An 18,037-nucleotide genomic window follows, 5' to 3' on the forward strand; every position below is an offset into this window, starting at 1 on the left:
CATTTTGCCCAGATGGCTAGGAAAGAGCTGGGCCCAAGGACATCATCTGCAGTAGCTCATGGTGTTCTGATTTCTTGCATCTTCTCTTGTCTCATTGGAACAAGTTGTTACTCTTCTTTAAGAAGAAGAGTAGATGTGTGTTCTATAAACTCCTTTAACTGGGTTCCTTAACCAACCTGCCCGATTAATACGCTTTGTAGAATGTACTGATACGTGTGACACAGCTTACTGAACACTGGCAACTATAAACATATCTTCTTCACTTGGGTCAAAAATTGCAATCAATGGCTATCATTACTAAAAAAAATATTATCACAAGAGTTCCACTGAAAGGTACTATTTTTTAGTAACATTCTCACCTTCCTTAGTGGTTACATAATGGAGTATATGTATGTGTGCCCTAGGTTTGCCTAGATGTTAGAGTTATGGCCAGCATATAAGTTTGCTCATTTTATGCCCAGCCCAGTCCTGTGTACTCAGAGCCTCCCCCACAGAAATTTACAATCTGAGATCGAGGCACCTATAGATTTGTTATCTAGTGAGGGCTGGCTTCTTGTTCGTAGATGGCTGTTTCTTGCTGTGTCTCATGGCAGAAGGGGCAAGGGAGCTCTCGGGTCTCTCTCATAAGGGTGCTTCCAGCCATTAGGGCTCCACCCTCATGATCTAATCAGCTCCCAACTATCCCACCTTCTAATACCGTCACATTGGTGATTAGGTTTCAACATAGGAATTTGGGGAGACCAAATATTCAGTCTATAGCACTCCATAATGGCTTTTGCCTCAGTGTGTCTGTTTTCTCTCACCATTGTATCCTAAGCAACTATCAGCATGCCTGGCACATAGTAAGTGCTCAATGAATACCCAAGTGGATGAAGGAAAGGAAGGAGGGAGGGAGGGACGGAGGGAGAGAGAGGAGGGAGGGATGGTGGGAGGATAGGGAGCCAATTTTAAAAGACTGCTTGCCTTAAATTTATTTCCTTTTGTTTACTTATTTCATTTATTTTTAATTTTTTCCTTGCATAATGATATTTTTATTTCTACTGATCACGTTTTAAATGTTCTTATAGGGACTCACATGATGTATAACATATGCAAGCGTGTATGTGTGCAAGCATGTGTATTACAAGTCATAATATGGTTTATTTTAGAAGAAATAAAGTTATATACTAAGTCATTTTTCTGTGCCTGTTGTGATGGATATAACAGAATTTAACAGTGACATGGGTCATCAGATGGATCAGTAATCTGAACATGATTATATTTTGCCTTAAAACATGCCTTTGTATTTACATCTGAACATAGCTGTCTGGGGCTCAATACATCTCAAACAAAATGATGAAACCACATTTCCAAGGACAGTCTGAGAAGGAACAAATAAACCAGCTACATCATTCAGCCACCCCCCTTTCCTTCCCAGACAAAATTGGTCCCTGCTGTCAGAATCGCTGAAATCTGAGAGGGAAGCTAAGCAGCGGCCTAGAGCATCCACTGTAAATGTGGTGTGCTCTCTTTGTCACACTCATGTCCAACCTCTCCCTTGAACTGGGGAGAAAATTAAATAATAATTTTACTTAAAACCTGTGATTCTGGATTCCAGGCTGCTTAGGAAAAGACAAGAAATTAAGGAGTTAGGAAATTATTCTAGAGACTACTTTGCTGCAAACCATAAGCAAAATAATGGACCACTAGCAACTAGGAGTTGAGTGTTGAGAGTGTGGGCGCATTGCTCCTTTGTGCCAAGCAATAAACCCCTAATCTTATTTTCTTTCAGCTGTAGAGGATGAGTTTGACTTTGCTCTAGGAAAGCAAACGCCAGCATTCCTAAAGAAGTGTGTTTGCTACATTAGGAAAATTGCTAACATTGAACGCTTCGTGAAAATTCCAGAGATGGGGAAATACATGGATATAACTGGAACAGAGCCAAGGATTATTCGGGACCCAGAAGCCCAAGAGAAGTTGATAAAACTCAGGGATGAATTTATTCCTACTATCGTTGCATCATCTAATCTGAGAGTGTACACATCTGTTACTCATTGTGACATGAAACTAGGCTATTCCCAAGAAATAGAAAATCATTACATTGAAGGACTTGGCAAACAATTTTATGAGGATATGATTGATATAATTCAGGCAACGGTGCAACAGAATTTTGACACTGAAACGGACACACTCTACGATGAAATCCTTCAACATTCGTCATTATGTAAAACATACGCCTCCTTCTATGAGTACAAATGTGAATCTCTAAACATAGTGCATAACTACATTCTTCCAAGCAAAACTGGGCACATCAATCCTCTGATTATATATGGCGGACCGTGCACTGGGAAGACGCTTCTGCTAGCAGAAGTAGCAAAGAAGGTAAAGCCTGTTCTTTCCCATGTGTATTTGTAAAAACTTTCCCTTCGGGAAAATGCTCAATTAATCAAATCATTTCCATTTTCTTTGTTTACTATCTGAATTATAATTAGTCTTTGGGAATGGTTACTTCACTGCTTCTTTTCTGTGGATACAATGGTTAGATTGAGAGAACAGGACTGGTGGGATGCGACCATAAAGCAACTTCACTTTTCCTCTGGCTGCCGCAGCTCGTGCTATGGGACAGCCCCGTGCCATGTGCGTGAATCCTGGGCAGATCCCAGCAACTCTTCTCATCCCTCCCAGACAGACAAGCCCTCCGGTCCCTTCTGGTCACTAAATCAGTCTCAGTTCAGTAATTAGTGTGTCCGACCTCAGGTAATGAATGAAACTTCAGTCTACCTTTTTCTCCCCCAGCTGAGACCTGCCATACGGAAGGCGCCTACTGTGGAAGCGGGGACACGGCCATCTTCTTCCTCCTTCCTCTTAGCGCCTCCTTCCCTCCTTTCCTAACCCAGCCCCCTTCATGCCCCCCATGGTGCTGTGCGGAGGGGATATAGGAAAGGTCAGGTGGCCAGAGAAATCTTACATGACCAGACCGTCCTGAACTGGGCTCTGAACTTTCTGTTCTTAGCAAGCACTTACGGCTCCTCCCGTCTCTTCTGAGGCCTTTTCATGGTTTCCTGCAGGTCCTTTCCCCCTGCAGCCCTGCCCTCTCCTCCCCGAGCATCTGCCATCTGTATTTCCTGGACACGGGAAGGCATCTTTCTTCTTTCTGATTACTTCCTCGGCTCCTAGGCATCCAGAAATACACTTCCAGTACCTTTCTTTCTGCTAAGACACTCTCCACAGCCCAGCACACTCCTTAGGACCTGGGGAAACAAAACAAACAGAAACACTTGTCAGCTCACTCTGGCCTGCGGCCGCCTCTGGTACATGGGACACGCCATTTGGCCCTGACAAACTCTAGACCTCCAGGCCCACCCACCTCACTCCTCCGTCGGAGCAGCCAGCCAGCCTCAGTCACTCAACCTGCACGCTTCCCAGATGCCATCGGACATCAGATGCCCGTGCACCCCACGCTGTACGGGGCGCTCTGTAAGTGGTCCACTGAGGCCCCTTCCCCTCAGCTGGAAATGAAGGTTTGGCATCTCTCTGACCTCCCCTTTGGGGATGAGGTGACGAGAGGTACGACTCACAGCACCCGAATCTCCACCTTTTATCTCAGCCTCTCTAATCCCCTTTCCCGGGCCAGAGGTGGGTAGTCCTCTAACGGTAGCAGAACTGGTTTTCAGAACCTCCCTTTCAGGTCCTACCTCGTGGTCTAAAACCTCTCTTTGGAATGTGGTATCTACTGTCTTGGTTCCTTAGCGGAAACCAGATGAAACTAGTTCCAGTTTTTAACCTCCTGTGTCCTTGGTATCAAAGAATGCTGGTTTACTCCAGTGTTAATTCTGAATCTCCATTTCTAGCGGAGGGGGAAGAGCTTCAGTGGACCCCGTACAGAGTGCCCCGTACAGCATGGGGGACACAGGCGCCTGGTGCCCGGTGCCCTCTGGGAAATGTGCAGGCTGAGTGTTCTTCCCCTGGTGACTGTCTAAGAACAGTGCTGTCTTTCACTGCATGGATATTCTTATAATCCGTCACATGCTACACAATCTCAAATTGATCATTTTGAGGTCAAGAACAGAGACGGTTGCATTGTACCGTATGTGGGGATTGTGTTCCAAAGTAAGCTCACAGGTGAAAATCAGCTATATCCCACTTACCCTCGAAAAGTCCTTAGAAGGGCTAATCTACCATTTCTTAATATGTCAAGCCCAGCTGGTTTTTATTGCTGTTAGAAGATACAGCTCTTTCTTTAATTGAGCACAGATGAAGTAGCATGTTTGCACCTAGAGTCCACATTGCATCAGAAAAAATTGTGCGTGTATGTGTGTGTGCATGTGTCCTTGAACACAAATTTGTATGTGTATCTTCAAACTTTAGAATTATTCCAAGTAAGGAAGGTAGTAACACCATACGGGCCACGTGAGAATGGCAACCAAATTAGGAAACGTTCTTGTATGCCATTTTACGCCCACTCTAGGGCTTTTTTCCCTGTGGAAGAGGGGAGGGTAAAGGCAGTTGGAGGAAACAAGTACTGTGGAATCTGACTAAGTCAAACGTTCATGGGCTGCATCTGCATGTGCTCTAGCACAAGAGGTTGTGCTGATACACCTGTACAGATAGGCAGTCCCGGCGAGGCAGTGTGGTGACAGTCCAGAAGAGATCAACATCAGAAATGGCTTTCTGAGTCCTCTTCTGGATGTTTTGTCCAGTCACCTGAGTCTGTCTACTCACAGTCCAGGATTCTGGGCCCCCAAGTCATACCTATTCTGGGGGCCACTGCCTGCGCTTCACTTGCCTCTCTCCTGCGGAATGTCTGACTCACGGTCAAAAACAACCTATGCTCTCCTGTGACCTCACGTCCCTTTGTGGACACAGACATCACATATTTATCTCCTGTGTTAGCATGTCCGTGGACGTGGGGTCATGAGTCCAGGCCTGCTCTCTGCAGACATTACACGGCAGCAGCACGTGGCTAGGAGGGGGGAGTGTGCATATAATCATCGTCAGCGGCCAATGTGGAAACAAACTGGGCTTTCTGATTTGCCTCCAATGACAAGATTATCTTCCTCGAAATCAGTTTCAAATACTATAGCTAAAGAACCACAACAAAATACTTACTTTCCTTAACAGCTGGTTATGAAACTGACATCCATAAACCTTTTCTAATCTTATTCATTCCTTAACCTGAACTATCTCTTGAAGGAGCAAATTTCATAAACTTAATTCCTAATGTGTAAAATAACACTTCCTTTTCTAAGGAGTATCCTTGGTGAAATCCAAGGATTACTGAAAGACTTTGTCTCCCTAAAAATACTTTTTGTTATGTTTTATACTTTGAGTATATCCCTTCTCATCCTTGCATTTCCAGACAGAAAAATACTAAGCTTAGTAGCCCCATATATATTTTATCTATTTAACTTCACAATTTAAAAAAAAATGAAAGCACTTAAAATGAAAGTTAGGTGTGTCCTCTCTTCCAACTGCATCTCTTGGTGACCACTGATCTCTGAGCAAGTCATTTATCCAGCCTGAGCCTCAGTTTCCTCTTCTATCAAATGATACTGTGACCCCATCTTCAGAAAGATAATTGAGCACTGATGATGACATGTTTATATAATGAACCATCTGTTATAAAGCACAGCATTTAACAAAACTCTTTGAACCAGCATTATGTATATTTTTATGACAAAGATAAATAACAATCATAATTATGACCCTCTAACACCACAAAAACGTCTCTAAATCATAAAAGATATTCAGCGTACTTTTAGTACTGAATATTTTTATTGCATTCTAATTAATTGGAAATTTGGTCACTCATATATGGCATTATATGCTCTCAATTAATGAAAATATTTAACTCAATATAAAGTGTAAATCATTACTCAATCAATTCATTAAAAAAAACACTTACTAAGCTCCTACTGTGCCAGGAAATGGGCATTTATTCAGTGATACCAAACTGACCATACTAGATATTTGGATTTACAATTCATGAAATATTTTGTATCCTTCAGAATGCAAGCTAAATGATGCTTTGTGATTGAATAATACTATTACCACTACTTCACTACCTTCAGTAAGGGTAATCCTGAGCGTCTCACCTAGAGACTTGAGTGCATGAACTTTGTGGCAGTTCTGTCACCTTCTCAGAAGACTTTTCCATTTCTTGGCACTAGGTTACTTTCTGCATGGCAGGGGTTACCAGAAGTCTGAGCTCTGGAGAGAGGAAATGTTATTAGATATGACAATGTACATACATGTTACCACTCTAAACTGCACTTTTATGTTTCAGGCTTATGGCTGGCTACATGAAGACACGGGACCAGAATCTGACCCAGTAGTAGTCGTGAGATTTCTAGGAACAACAGACATGAGTACTGACCTTAGGACTCTCCTTCTAAGTGTTTGTGAGCAACTGGCGATTAACTATCGGTGTCTGGTTCAAAGCTACCCTAAGAAGATTCATGACCTCCGTGATTTATTTATAAACCTTTTGAATGAGTCTTCACTGCAGAGACCTCTCGTCATAATATTCGACGCGCTAGAGCAGCTCTCAGAGAATGACGACGCCAGGAAGCTTTGGTGGCTCCCGGCTCACCTTCCCCGCTGTGTACGGATAGTTCTCTCCACACTGCCCAACAAACATGGGATCCTGCAGAAACTCCGGTGCCTTATCCACGAAGAAGACAACTACATTGAGCTGATTCCCCGGGACAGGAAGATGTGCAGCCAGGTCCTCAAACACCAGCTGCTGCGAGTCAAAAGAAAAGTCACTTCAGGCCAGCAGATTTATGTGAACAACGCCTTCTCCAAGTGCACGCTGCCAATGTTCGTGAACCTGACCTTCCGGGCGGTGAGACACTGGAGATCTCACAAAGATGTCGACGAATCCTCCCTCTGCATCACTGTTCATGAAAGTATAGAGCAGTTGTTCTGGTCCTTGGAGAAGAGGTGTGGTCAGAAACTGGTCTCCAGGGCTCTTGGCTACATCACCATGGCCAAAATGGGTTTGAGTGAAATGGAACTGGAGGACGTGTTAGCCCTGGACAACAGCGTGATGAACGAGCTCCACGAGAGCAGCAGGCCCACCAACCCGCTGCGAGTGCCGTACTTGTACATCGCCAGGCTCAAGGAGGGCCTCAGCGGATACTTAATAGAAAGACACGTGAAGAACGTCACACTCCTGGTCTGGGCCAACAGACACCTGCAGCTCATAGCCCAAAAGCTGTATCTGCAGGACGACGGCGATCTGCGTGAAATGCATACCATCCTGGCAGATTATTTTCTGGGGGTCTGGTCAGGGGGCAGGAGGAAAGCTTTCTGCCTTGAAGACCCCTACTTGAACGGCTGCCTTGACCTGGAGAGCAGAAGCCTGCTTGAGGAAGAAAAGCATTTCGTGGAACAGGCTTCCTTTGACAGGCAGGCCCCGGACCAACCCTGGGTTTTCCAGTGTAATCCGCTGGAGCCTGACATCTTTTTCGTCAATCATCGGAAAATGTGTGAGCTTTTGCACCACCTGACGAGGTGTGGAAAAACCGACGACCTGCTCTACGGCATCATCATGAACTTCAGCTGGCTTTATACCATGATCAAAATTGGCCAGTTCGACAGAGTGCTCGTGGACATCGAGCTGGCTTACAACTACTCGCAAGAGAAAGAGCTGAAGTTCCTGGCCAGCACCCTCCGTGCCATCAAAAACAAGGTCATTGCCTTTCCTGGCTCCCTTTCAGCAGAGCTGCAGCAAAGACTGCTGCCTGTTGTAAGTTCCCTGCCCAAACTTAGACACCTTCTTTTAGAATGTGACAAAGATGGGCCAAAATATTGCTCCATTGTGCCGTTGCACTCCTCCATGGATGTGACGTACAGCCCCGAGCGTCTCCCCTTGTCCTCCAGTCACCTGCATGTCACGGAGATTCTGCCTACCTGCAACCCCAGTACTGTCCTCACAGCTTTAGAAAATGGTTCCATCAGCACGTGGGATGTGGAGACTCGCCAGCTGCTCAGGCAGATCACCACGGCCCAGTCTGTCATCCTGGGCATGAAACTCACCAGTGACGAGAAGTACCTCGTGGTGGCCACAACAAATAACACCTTGCTGATTTATGACAATGTCAATTCTTGTCTCCTGTCTGAAGTGGAAATCAAGGGGACCAAGCATGGCAGCAGCTCCACCTACATCAACGGATTCACGCTGTCCGTCCACCACGCCCTTGCATGGCTCGAGGCCAGCAAAGACGTCACTGTCATCGATCTGCTCTACGGATGGCCGCTTTACCAGTTCCACTGCTGGTACGAAGTGACGTGTGTCCAGTGCTCTCTGGATGGTGCGTATGCTTTCTGCGGACAGTACCTGAACACCACCACCATATTTCATTTAGGGAGTGGAGAAAAGTTATGCACGGTGGCGTCGGAATTCTCAGGTGGGTTTGTGAAGTTTCTTCTTATCTTGGACACGGCTCAAGAAATGGTCATGGTAGATAGTGAGGGAAGTCTTTCCGTTTGGAACACTGAGGACATTTCCAGCCCCCAGCTGACTGATGACTTCGACTGCCGCAGAGAAGACAGCGAGGTGGTCAGCATTGAACTTTCAGAGGACCAGAGTGCAATTCTGATCTGTAAAGCTCTCAGCATTGAGCTCTTAGATACTGGCATGTGGAAGGTGGGCGAAAAGTTCAGAGCCAAGCACAATGAACGCTTTATATCTGCCGTGCTGTCCAAAAACGGAGACTGCATCATCGCGACCATGGAAAATACCTCAGCCGTGTTTTTTTGGAGGCGAGACACAGGACAGTGCATGGCAAGCTTGCAGGAAATCTCAGGTTCTATTGTGAAGTTGGTGAAGTCTAGTCACCACAACATGCTTCTGTCTTTATCAACCAGTGGCGTGCTTTCCATCTGGGACATAGATATAATCACAGCCATGTCCAACATAGATAAGACTGGAAAACCCATCCGAAGTCTGGTGTTGCCTGCTAGAGGGGAGATCATTTACTCCCTGGATGGCTCCGATTGTGTTCATAAGTGGAACTTCAGTAGCGGGTTCATCGAAGCTGTATTTAAGCATGAAGGAATAGTTGAACACTGTGTGCTAACATCCGCTGGAGACATAATGGTGACATCAGATGACAAGAGCAGCCAGTATGTCTGGCACACCAGCAGCGGTGAAAACCTCTTTAGGATTAATGGGCAGAGAATATCTCAGCTGCTGATCACACACAATGACCAGTTTGTGGTCTCTCTGTGTGAGCAAAATGCCTCCAGGGTCTGGAGGCTCGCCACGGGCCACAGGGTGTGCAACATTCTGACCACTTTGCAGAATGCCTTTATCACCTCTGCCAACACCTTCGTGGTGGGGATGACGAAAAGCAAAGTGTTGGCAGTCAGTCTTTGGACAGGAAGTATCACCAAGAAATTTTGCTGTGAAGATGGGACCACGATTGTGAATTTCAAATTAATCCCCGACTGTCCTGACATCGTCGTGTTTATCACATCGGCCGAGACCGTGAACCTCTGGAGTCTGACAGATGAAGTGATCTGTCGACGGGTGCAACTTCCAAACAACTTCCTGAAAAACCTGGAGGATTTTGAAATTTCTCCCAATGGAAAGCTAGGCATTATATCCAGGGGAGATGAAAACATCAACGTGCTGGATTTACACAGTGGGAAATTACGGGTGGTTCACGCCTCTGGGATCATCTGGCGGCAGAGGTTGTCTCGAGATGGTCGCTACCTGGTATACATTTGTTTCCGAAATGGGGAGGAGGAGGATGAAAATGGTGCGATATCCAGTTTAATTGTAATGAGACTGGCAGATGGCAAAAATATCGGTGCTTGTTCCCTTTACAAAACACCAACTTTTCTTGCACTCTCTCAGAGGCACCTGAACATCATTGTGGGCTTTGACGATGGGAGTATAGGGATATACACAGTAGTAGACCGTGTAGATGCTGCACTGAAAATTAAAATTGCCACTTCAAATAGCAGACAAATTTTCAACAATGCAACACAGACATCCAGGCCAAAGTGTAACAGCTATTGTTTTAAAGTGTCTGTGGATTGTTTATGGAGAGAGTCCACTGAGGTTTTTGCAAGAGACAGCCCCATCACAGTGAGCGACTCCGCTGAATCCAATGAAGCAACACCCTCCAAGAAATACAACTCTTGCTATGACCGAGTGTGCTCTGCCCTAGAATCCAGGAGCCACAGCTATGCCCCTGATAACTGACAAACTGCTTGTCCTGCTCAGCGGAAATACGTGATCCACATGCAGAAGGAAAAAAATATGTCCCAAATGATAAACCATTCATTTCTTAAAAGACAGGAAAGATGCTGGAATTCCAGTGTTTTATTAAGATGCTCATGAAACATTCAGAACTGTGAGATTGCTTTTAGGTGCATTTTTTTTTTTTTTTTTTTTTTTGTCAAAGTGTATCCAGGAATGAAGGAATGACAGAATTTTTATAAGTAGTATTTAAATAGCTACTTCACCTAGAAGAGAGAGGATAAAAGTTTTTAAATCAGCAGTGTGGTAAGAAGCAGCATAATTCATCCCATTTGGTTCAGATGAGAGAGGCTAGAGTTATATACAGACCATTGGGACTGGAATTAGTTGTACAAAATCTGTCAAAATCATGACGACAACAAGCTGTTTGACTTCAAATGATTGTGTGATGAGTAAACATAGCCTTAATCTCTCTTTCCATTTTGCAATCCTGACAACTGTGTAACCTAGTCTGCAGATGAAAGGTCAAAAGGTGCAAATTAATGTAACAAAAATGCCCAGATGTATTCCCAGTTTCCCAAGAGACACAACATGAAATGTGAGACCACGAACTAGACTGGGACAAGAACTCACTACCACTATCACAGGGCTACTGAACATGGCGAGTCAGTCTTTATTAAAATACAGTTGCAACAATTGCATGCAAGGGTTTCTATACAACAGAATATATAGTTTTTAAACTATTCATTTCCTGGGCTGCAAAAGAACACATTTAATAAGAAGCCACAATCTTTTCACATCTTTTTGAAATGCATATTTGTGCCAGCTGTAAAGAGTTACAGGAAGGGCATTACAAATTTGGTCAAAACACCTGCTCATTTCTATCATTGTACCAACAAAAGTCTGTACTACTCAGTCAGTTGTATGAAAGCATAAATTATTTTCTAAATCCCTGCAGTCAATCTTAATAGAAAGCAAGCTTTCTCGTCATGCTATCTCTGAGATACGGATGACATTTGCCTTACTCTCGTTCCTCCTCTTTCCTGTGTACAGCGCAGATAGATGACCAAATACTCTGGGACAAACTGAATATGCCTGTCTTTGTGCTCAAATATTCCATAAATCTTAAGGGTGTCCAAAGGTTCTTTATTGTCCCTGTTTGTAAGCCCTTCTTTCTTCTGCACACTGTATGTATGCTTCTTTATCTGTTACTCCCTGATCGAGGACTCCTCTGAGCCTTTTATAGTCTTACCCATTTCAGAGCAGAAGCTGTGAAATGGTATCAAATTTTTTTTTAAACTACTTCACCTATTTAAAAGAAAATATTACATCTCGAAAGGTGAAAGTGATTGTTCTTCCTTCCATATCTTCCACGTGGCACATCCTTGGACAACTTTTCAGAGGGTGTCCGTGGTGACGGTTTGGTTTTCTTTGAAAGTGGCAGTATTGACTTTCATAGTGAGAATGATGAACAAGGAACTGACTTGCATTCAGTCCAGCTCTGCTGTGAGCTCATTGTGTATCCCTAGCCATATCTTTAACCTCGCCAGTGTATTGTTGATATAAACTTCAGAATAAAGGTAGTGATAACTTCTGCTATAGCCCTCCTAGGGAAGTTGGGGGGCAATGTGAGAAAAAATACCATGGCATCTTGATTATTGATGCTAATGGGAAAAATAAAGTGATCTAACCCATAGAGAATCCCAGTCAATTGTATTTCACTTTGGAAAGCAGTTTAACATGTAAGCCTTCAAAGATGTGATTCAGTTATAAATACCCGAATCGATGGTGAAAAACGTTTTGCAGTATGTTTCCTCCCAGTTTAGCTACCAGCCAGGGAGGTGGGAGCCCAGAGAAGGTTACCCATGTACAGATCACATGGAGTTGATTGTGTGAGTCAGTGCTTTTGAGCTCTTTAGGCAACATGCTCTTGTTCCTTTCATTATCAGTTGGAACTCCGTGCCACACATTTCTAAGAATTAAATGCCTAGATGGATTAAATGTAGTATGTGAATGTTCTGTGTAAAAGCTAATAGAGTATAAGTGACTTGAATGATTTTTCTTAACTTGTTTGCAACTGATAGCTCATATTGAATGTTTTTATGTAAACTTTGTATTGTTGGGAAGAATTACCCAATCAGAGATTTATATTTTCATAAATGTTACATTTAGTTAAATTTTGTTACAGAGTTGTTACACTAGAAAATTATTTCAGTCTTCAAACAATATACAGTCTTGTGTATGTATTGTTTGTATGAATAAAAGATAAGCCACTTAGATTTGTGTGCTGTTGGTTTTTCTCCCCCATCTTTAGCAGCTATAGTCAGAGACCTTCAATAATAATAATAATTGTTCATGCTCAGTGAGTGCATATGGTGCACCAGGCACTGTTCTCGGAGCTTTGCGTGTACTAAGCCATGTCATACTCACAACAGCATTAGGAAGTAGGGACTGTTAGTGTTCCGAATCTATAGAGGAGGAAACCTAGAAACAGAGGTCCAGGGAGAATAGCCGAACAAGACTTCCGTGCATGCTCAATGTGTTTTTTGTAAACTTTCTCAAAGCACATCAAAATATAGCTAGCATTTAGTATACAGTAGGCATTTAGAGAGAGAGAATGACCTATGAGTTATTTTCTTTTTTTTTTTTTTTTTTTGAGACAGAGTCTCGCTTTGTTGCCCGGGCTAGAGTGAGTGCCGTGGTGTCATCGTAGCTCACAGCAACCTCAAACTCCTGGGCTCAAGCGATCCTCCTGCCTCAGCCTCCCAAGTAGCTGGGACTACAGGCATGCGCCACCACACCCGGCTAATTTTTTCTATATATATTTTTAGCTGTCCAGATAATTTCTTTCTATTTTTAGTAGAGATGGGGTTTCGCTCAGGCTGGTCTCAAACTCCTGACCTCGAGAGATCCACCAGCCTCGGCCTCCCAGAGGGCTAGGATTACAGGTGTGAGCCACCGCGCCTGGCCTATTTTCTGACTTACTGATGGGAGACCAGGCTAGGCTTTGAAGGTCACTGGAGGTTGATACAAACTCCCAGGTTTTTCCGGTATAGAGAAACAGTTGATGAATTCATTCAGAAAATATTTATTTGGTCATGCCTTTTGCCAGGAAAACAAAGGTAAATAAGATAGTTTATGCCTTCTAGGATTTCAGTCTTAACACGAAAACAGATAAGAAATAGGTTCTCTGTGTGTAAGTGCGAGGGCAGTGTGCTTCCCCCTGGGCATGGGATGGAGCGGGGAAGGACGATGGCCAAGGAGTAGTCCCATGCATAAATTCCTTCCAGGTGAGACGGCAGGACCAAGGGGAACCTGCTCATGTGCCCTGTTGTTCATCTCTTTCCTCTTGGATCCGAGAATCCTCACATACACCAAAAATATGTATATATTAAAAAAAAAAAAAACAGAGCACCATTGGCAAACTTAAGTGATGGTACATAGGAAATAATCAGATGAATCTTTGTATCTAGTTGTCATGAAACAATTGTTCTGAGAGAAACTAAAAATCAAGGTGTTAAGAAAAAATCTAAGAAATTACCAATCCAGTTTATTGCCCACATCTTCACATGGCTGAGACTAACATTTAAAATCTACCTCCAGTGAAAACTATTCCATTACCCATGCTGGGGAATTTCTTCTTAGATTCTAATCTATGTCCTTTAGGTTGAAGTTTAAACTTTCTTCCTTTTTGGTTCTCAGAGAAAATGTAGAGAAGTTGATCAATATTTGCATAAAAGCATTTCATACAAATGGAGTTTGTTGTTTAAATATCTTCTTTCTTAGAGTCAAGAACATAACAAATATTGCATGCTTATTATGTCTGAGGCATTATGTTATGGCCTGGAATGATTTGCAAATTAGTCACACATGTCTCCTGCTGTCCAGAATCCTGCAATCTAAAAAAGACATAACTAAAGCAGGTATGAGGCTGATAAAAAGTTGTTAATAAAAGTGAAAGCCAGGTGCTAAGGGTACACTGCAAAGGAACAATTAACTCTACCTGGGAATCAAAAATGTTGACCAAGAGGAGGAGACAGAGCTGAGGCTTGACTAGTAAGTAGGACTTAGCTGTCATTGTCAGAAAAACGTGTCAGGTGAAGGGAGGTACATGAGCGAAAACAGAGTTGAAGCACATTCTGGATGCCTGCCAACACTATGTTGGGATTTTAGACTTTATTCAGTGGTGAGTAGGGAGCTATGAAAACTTTTCAAGAAGGGAGATGCCCTAGTTGGAATGGCATTTTAGAATGAGTCAGGCAGTACTTTGTCGGATGGATTGGAGACGGGATGGAAGAGACCAGAAGCTGGGAGACCAGTAAATACTATTCCAATGATCTGAGACAGAAAATGTAAAAACTTGATCTTAGGACAGCAGCAGTGAAAATGCTAAGAAGAGGGGCGCTTCCAGAGGGATTTCAGGGATTTAGCTGGTCGAGGTAGGTGACGAAGGGAAGGGAAAACTCAAATAATTCCAGTTCCAATTGAAATTGGGTAGATAGCAGAGTTACAAAATGTAAAGTGAATAGGAGATGAGAGGGAGGGTAAATCATAAAGTAAACATAGACCTAGAGAGTTTAAAGATAAGATATCCATGCGGGCAATTGGAAATATGCCATCCACCTCATGGAGAATCTGAGATAAAGGATCCTATCAGTTATTTCTTGCTCTTGAGCCCTTACTACAATGCCTAATATGGTGTGTGTGTGGGGGGGGGGGGGGTTATAATGTAAATGGATACCATAAACTTTTAGAAAATTTGTTTCTTTTTTTAGAACTATTTGACAAGTTTGGAACTATTTTGACAAATCCACTCAAATAAATTAGCTTTCCTATCTTTCATGACTCATTGTTTGGGAACACTGTATATGGCAATGAAAACACGAGTACACCTAAAAAACTAAGTGATTCATGGTGCTTTCGTCCCAGCTGGCATCAAGAAACCACAGGTTTTTCTTCCATATTTTTACGAGGGGCCTCTCAGGTCTCCATTTGGCATTCTAAGTTATCTGCACAAAGTACAGATTATACTTTGTATAAACACAAGGAGGGTTGTTTCAGTGTATCAACATGACAAAGTACATAATGCTGGTAACTTGGTATTACAAATCACAACAGCACCTCTGGCTTTATAAAATTTCGGCCTTTAGTAGCTGAGGGGAACTTAGCCAGCTGCTTGAGCATACTCAGAGCAGCAGTTCTCCAACTGGAGTGTGTATCACCTGTTAAAACACAAATTTCATCTTCCCTGATCCCCACTATTTCTGAATCAATGTCTGGGGTGGGGCCCAAGAATTTGCATTTTTACTAAATTCTCCCAGATGAGGCTGATTCTGCTAGTCTGGGAACCACACTTTAAAACTCAAGACAAATACCAAAGTCTTTTTGGACAGAATAACTTAATTGATGAATGTACAAATATACCGTGGACATTACTAGAGTGTGGAATAGAAGATGGACATGAGGGACGTTTATTGTGACAAAGTGTTTTCTCCGAAAATGACATAAAACATGTAATTTCCCTCAAATCTACTACTTTGCAGTGGGCAGCTACTACAGAACTCGGAGGATCCAAAAAATTGAGTCTCCGTCCATAAAGCGTGGAAAATGTGTGAATGCAGCTGGAATTACCAAAATAGAAACACTGAAAAATTAAGGACAGCATGTCCATCTTTAAGTAGTACTTCGTGCAGTTGCCTCTCCAACGTCCCTGACTCTCCAGGGATAAGTTGGAAAGGAAAGAGAGAAGAGGGTAAGCTAGGTGGCGCCGTTGCTTAACACATTCTCCTGGCAGGCCCAGCGTTTGCTCTGGAGCACAGGTGAAAGAACAGTCCAATCCTTAAATAGTATTTTAGGGTAAAGCAACCAGTTCCCACCCACCTTACAAATGTGAATTGCAACAACTACGAGCGTGGAGCTCAGTAGTTTAGATGGGGCGTAGCAGCCAAGGTCCTAAGACCTCAGGAAAAGAAAGGGCAGGAGGGAGAAGGGGAGCCTTGGGTTCATCGACTCCCACGGTGGCCCTTAGGGTGCAGGCGGGTGTGGCCACTCCCCGGTACTTAGCATCGTGGCTCGCACCGCACGCGGCGGTGCCACACCAGGTCCGAGCGGCTAATGCTGGAATCGAGGGCCCCGGAAAACGCCCAGTACACGGGGGATGGGGCACAGATCTGTTTGCAGGGGTGCACTGATTGGTCCCCCACTTACGTCCCGACTCATAGAAGTCTCCCTTCTCCACAGCACGACAGCAAAGCAGCGCCGGGGAGTTTCCCGGCGGCAGGCGGCTGGCGTGCGAGCCGGGCGCCCGCGTTTGCCGCCCGCGCGCCGAGGGCGGCCCCGCGTCGGCAGAGCTCGGACGTGCGCTCCGGCGGGGCGAGCCCGGGCGCCCCGCGCAGGTGAAGGGTTACGGGGCGGGAGGCGCGCCCGCCCGGCCACGTGACGCGCCGCCAATGGCCGCGCCGGGGCGGCCCGGGAGCCGCGGGCTCGGGCGCGCGGGGCCGCTCGCGTTTCCCGGCGCGGCCGCCGAGGCCGGCGAAGCCATGGGCGCCGCGACGCCGCCGCCGGCCGCAGGTAGGGACCGTCCCGGCCCGCGCCGGAGGGGCTCGCGTCCTGCGAACTTGGCTTTGGGCGCGCTTTCCGCAACTTCTCTCGCGGGCTGCTCTTTATTTCTTGATTTGCTTTTGCCCTGGGGAAAAGAAATGGGGGTGGCACTCTGCAGTTTGGTAACTTCGGGAAAATTCTTGTCATTCAGCAAAGGCGCCGCACGAGAGGCAAGACCGGGCCGGAGAGGGCACTTTTACAAATTCGCAAAACTAAAGACCAAGACGTTTGTCAAGCTTGGCATCTAACTGGCTGTGCGAAACACTTTTGCATTTAAATCCCTAATTAATGAACTTCCAACAGTGCCTGAGAACCGGAGTTGGAAAAACTGCAGAGATTTCCCCTTATTTCTATGCCCCTCCCCCACTTTAAGCGTCTGTTTTTAATAAAACGGAAATGGAATGCGACCGCCGCTGTTTCTCTGCGATGCCCTTGGGTCCCAGGATTCGCCCCGCGGGCGCGGGCGGGGGCGGTGCCAGGAGGCCGCGCGCAGTGAGGAGGGCGCCAGGTGCAAACCGCTGAATGGGCACAAAATGTTTGCTAAATATTTAATAATTAGGCAAGCATCTCCCAGGTCGATTGCTTGGGTTGCATTGACCTTGGCAGCCCTAATGCGGTGAGATTTTCACAAACCAGCACTGCAGAATTTTCCCAAGGATATAAGGCAGAAATCAATGCTTTTTCCCTCAGCATTGTAATTAGCCTTAAAAACCAAACAAAATAAAAGCTCCCTTAAATGACTTAGTACATTTGCTTTTCCATCTCGGTATAAAAGTTTGCCCAGTGAATTTAGAGGAAGTCAGTGTTCCATGGGGAGGTTCAAATCATTAAAGCACAAGGTGTTTATTTTCTCCCTGTCGCTGTTTGTGGGAGAGCATTACTGATGGCGCTCCTCACCGTGGCTGGTGGATGTCCAGGGTGGTTGTGGCCAAGCTCCTGTGAGGAGTAAAATCTGGAGAAAAGATGAGAAACATTTGAGAGTTGAATGAGAAAGAAATGGAAAGTGTTTTTAAAGATAATAGATTCTGTATTTGCTGGGTTTCCCCCCATTTCATCCTTCAGTTAATACTATTTTAAGGACGAGACAGATAGTGAAGCTTCTAAATCTAAACACCGGTGCCTACAGAACACCTTACGATCCCTTTTGGAAAACCCCTGTCATGAGGCAGATAATTGAAATAATAATTTGAAGCTCCAAAGGTGAAGTCAAATTCTTGGCTATTTGTATTTCCGTTGTGTGAT

General features: G+C 44.6%; 2 protein-coding genes and 1 long non-coding RNA gene across 7 annotated transcripts in view; 2 read left to right on the forward strand and 1 right to left on the reverse strand.

Moving 5' to 3' along the window:
• The window catches only part of NWD2 (NACHT and WD repeat domain containing 2), a 167,653-nt gene extending 157,455 nt beyond the window's left edge, over window positions 1–10,198 (forward strand). The window contains exons 6-7 of the mRNA XM_045550496.1: window positions 1,772–2,361; window positions 6,266–10,198. Of these exons, the coding sequence (XP_045406452.1) occupies window positions 1,772–2,361; window positions 6,266–10,198 (4,523 nt within the window). The remainder of the gene's footprint in view (window positions 1–1,771; window positions 2,362–6,265) is intronic.
• Window positions 2,120–16,533, reverse strand: LOC123637357. Its single transcript, XR_006734823.1, has 3 exons — window positions 16,403–16,533; window positions 6,075–6,189; window positions 2,120–3,230 (listed from the first exon to the last, which is right to left on the reverse strand). It is a non-coding gene; the product is annotated as an uncharacterized LOC123637357 (long non-coding RNA).
• A 152-nt stretch (window positions 16,534–16,685) lies between these two features.
• Window positions 16,686–18,037, forward strand: part of C4H4orf19 (chromosome 4 C4orf19 homolog) — an 89,853-nt gene continuing 88,501 nt past the window's right edge. For 4 of the 5 annotated variants that reach the window (XM_045550498.1, XM_045550503.1, XM_045550502.1 and 1 more), the window contains exon 1: window positions 16,686–16,765. The gene's annotated coding sequence lies outside the window, so the exon portion shown is untranslated. The remainder of the gene's footprint in view (window positions 16,766–18,037) is intronic. The other variant, XM_045550500.1, reaches the window with a different exon arrangement.

The sequence above is a fragment of the Lemur catta genome, chromosome 4 (assembly GCF_020740605.2).
Source record: "Lemur catta isolate mLemCat1 chromosome 4, mLemCat1.pri, whole genome shotgun sequence".
NCBI lineage: Eukaryota > Metazoa > Chordata > Mammalia > Primates > Lemuridae > Lemur > Lemur catta.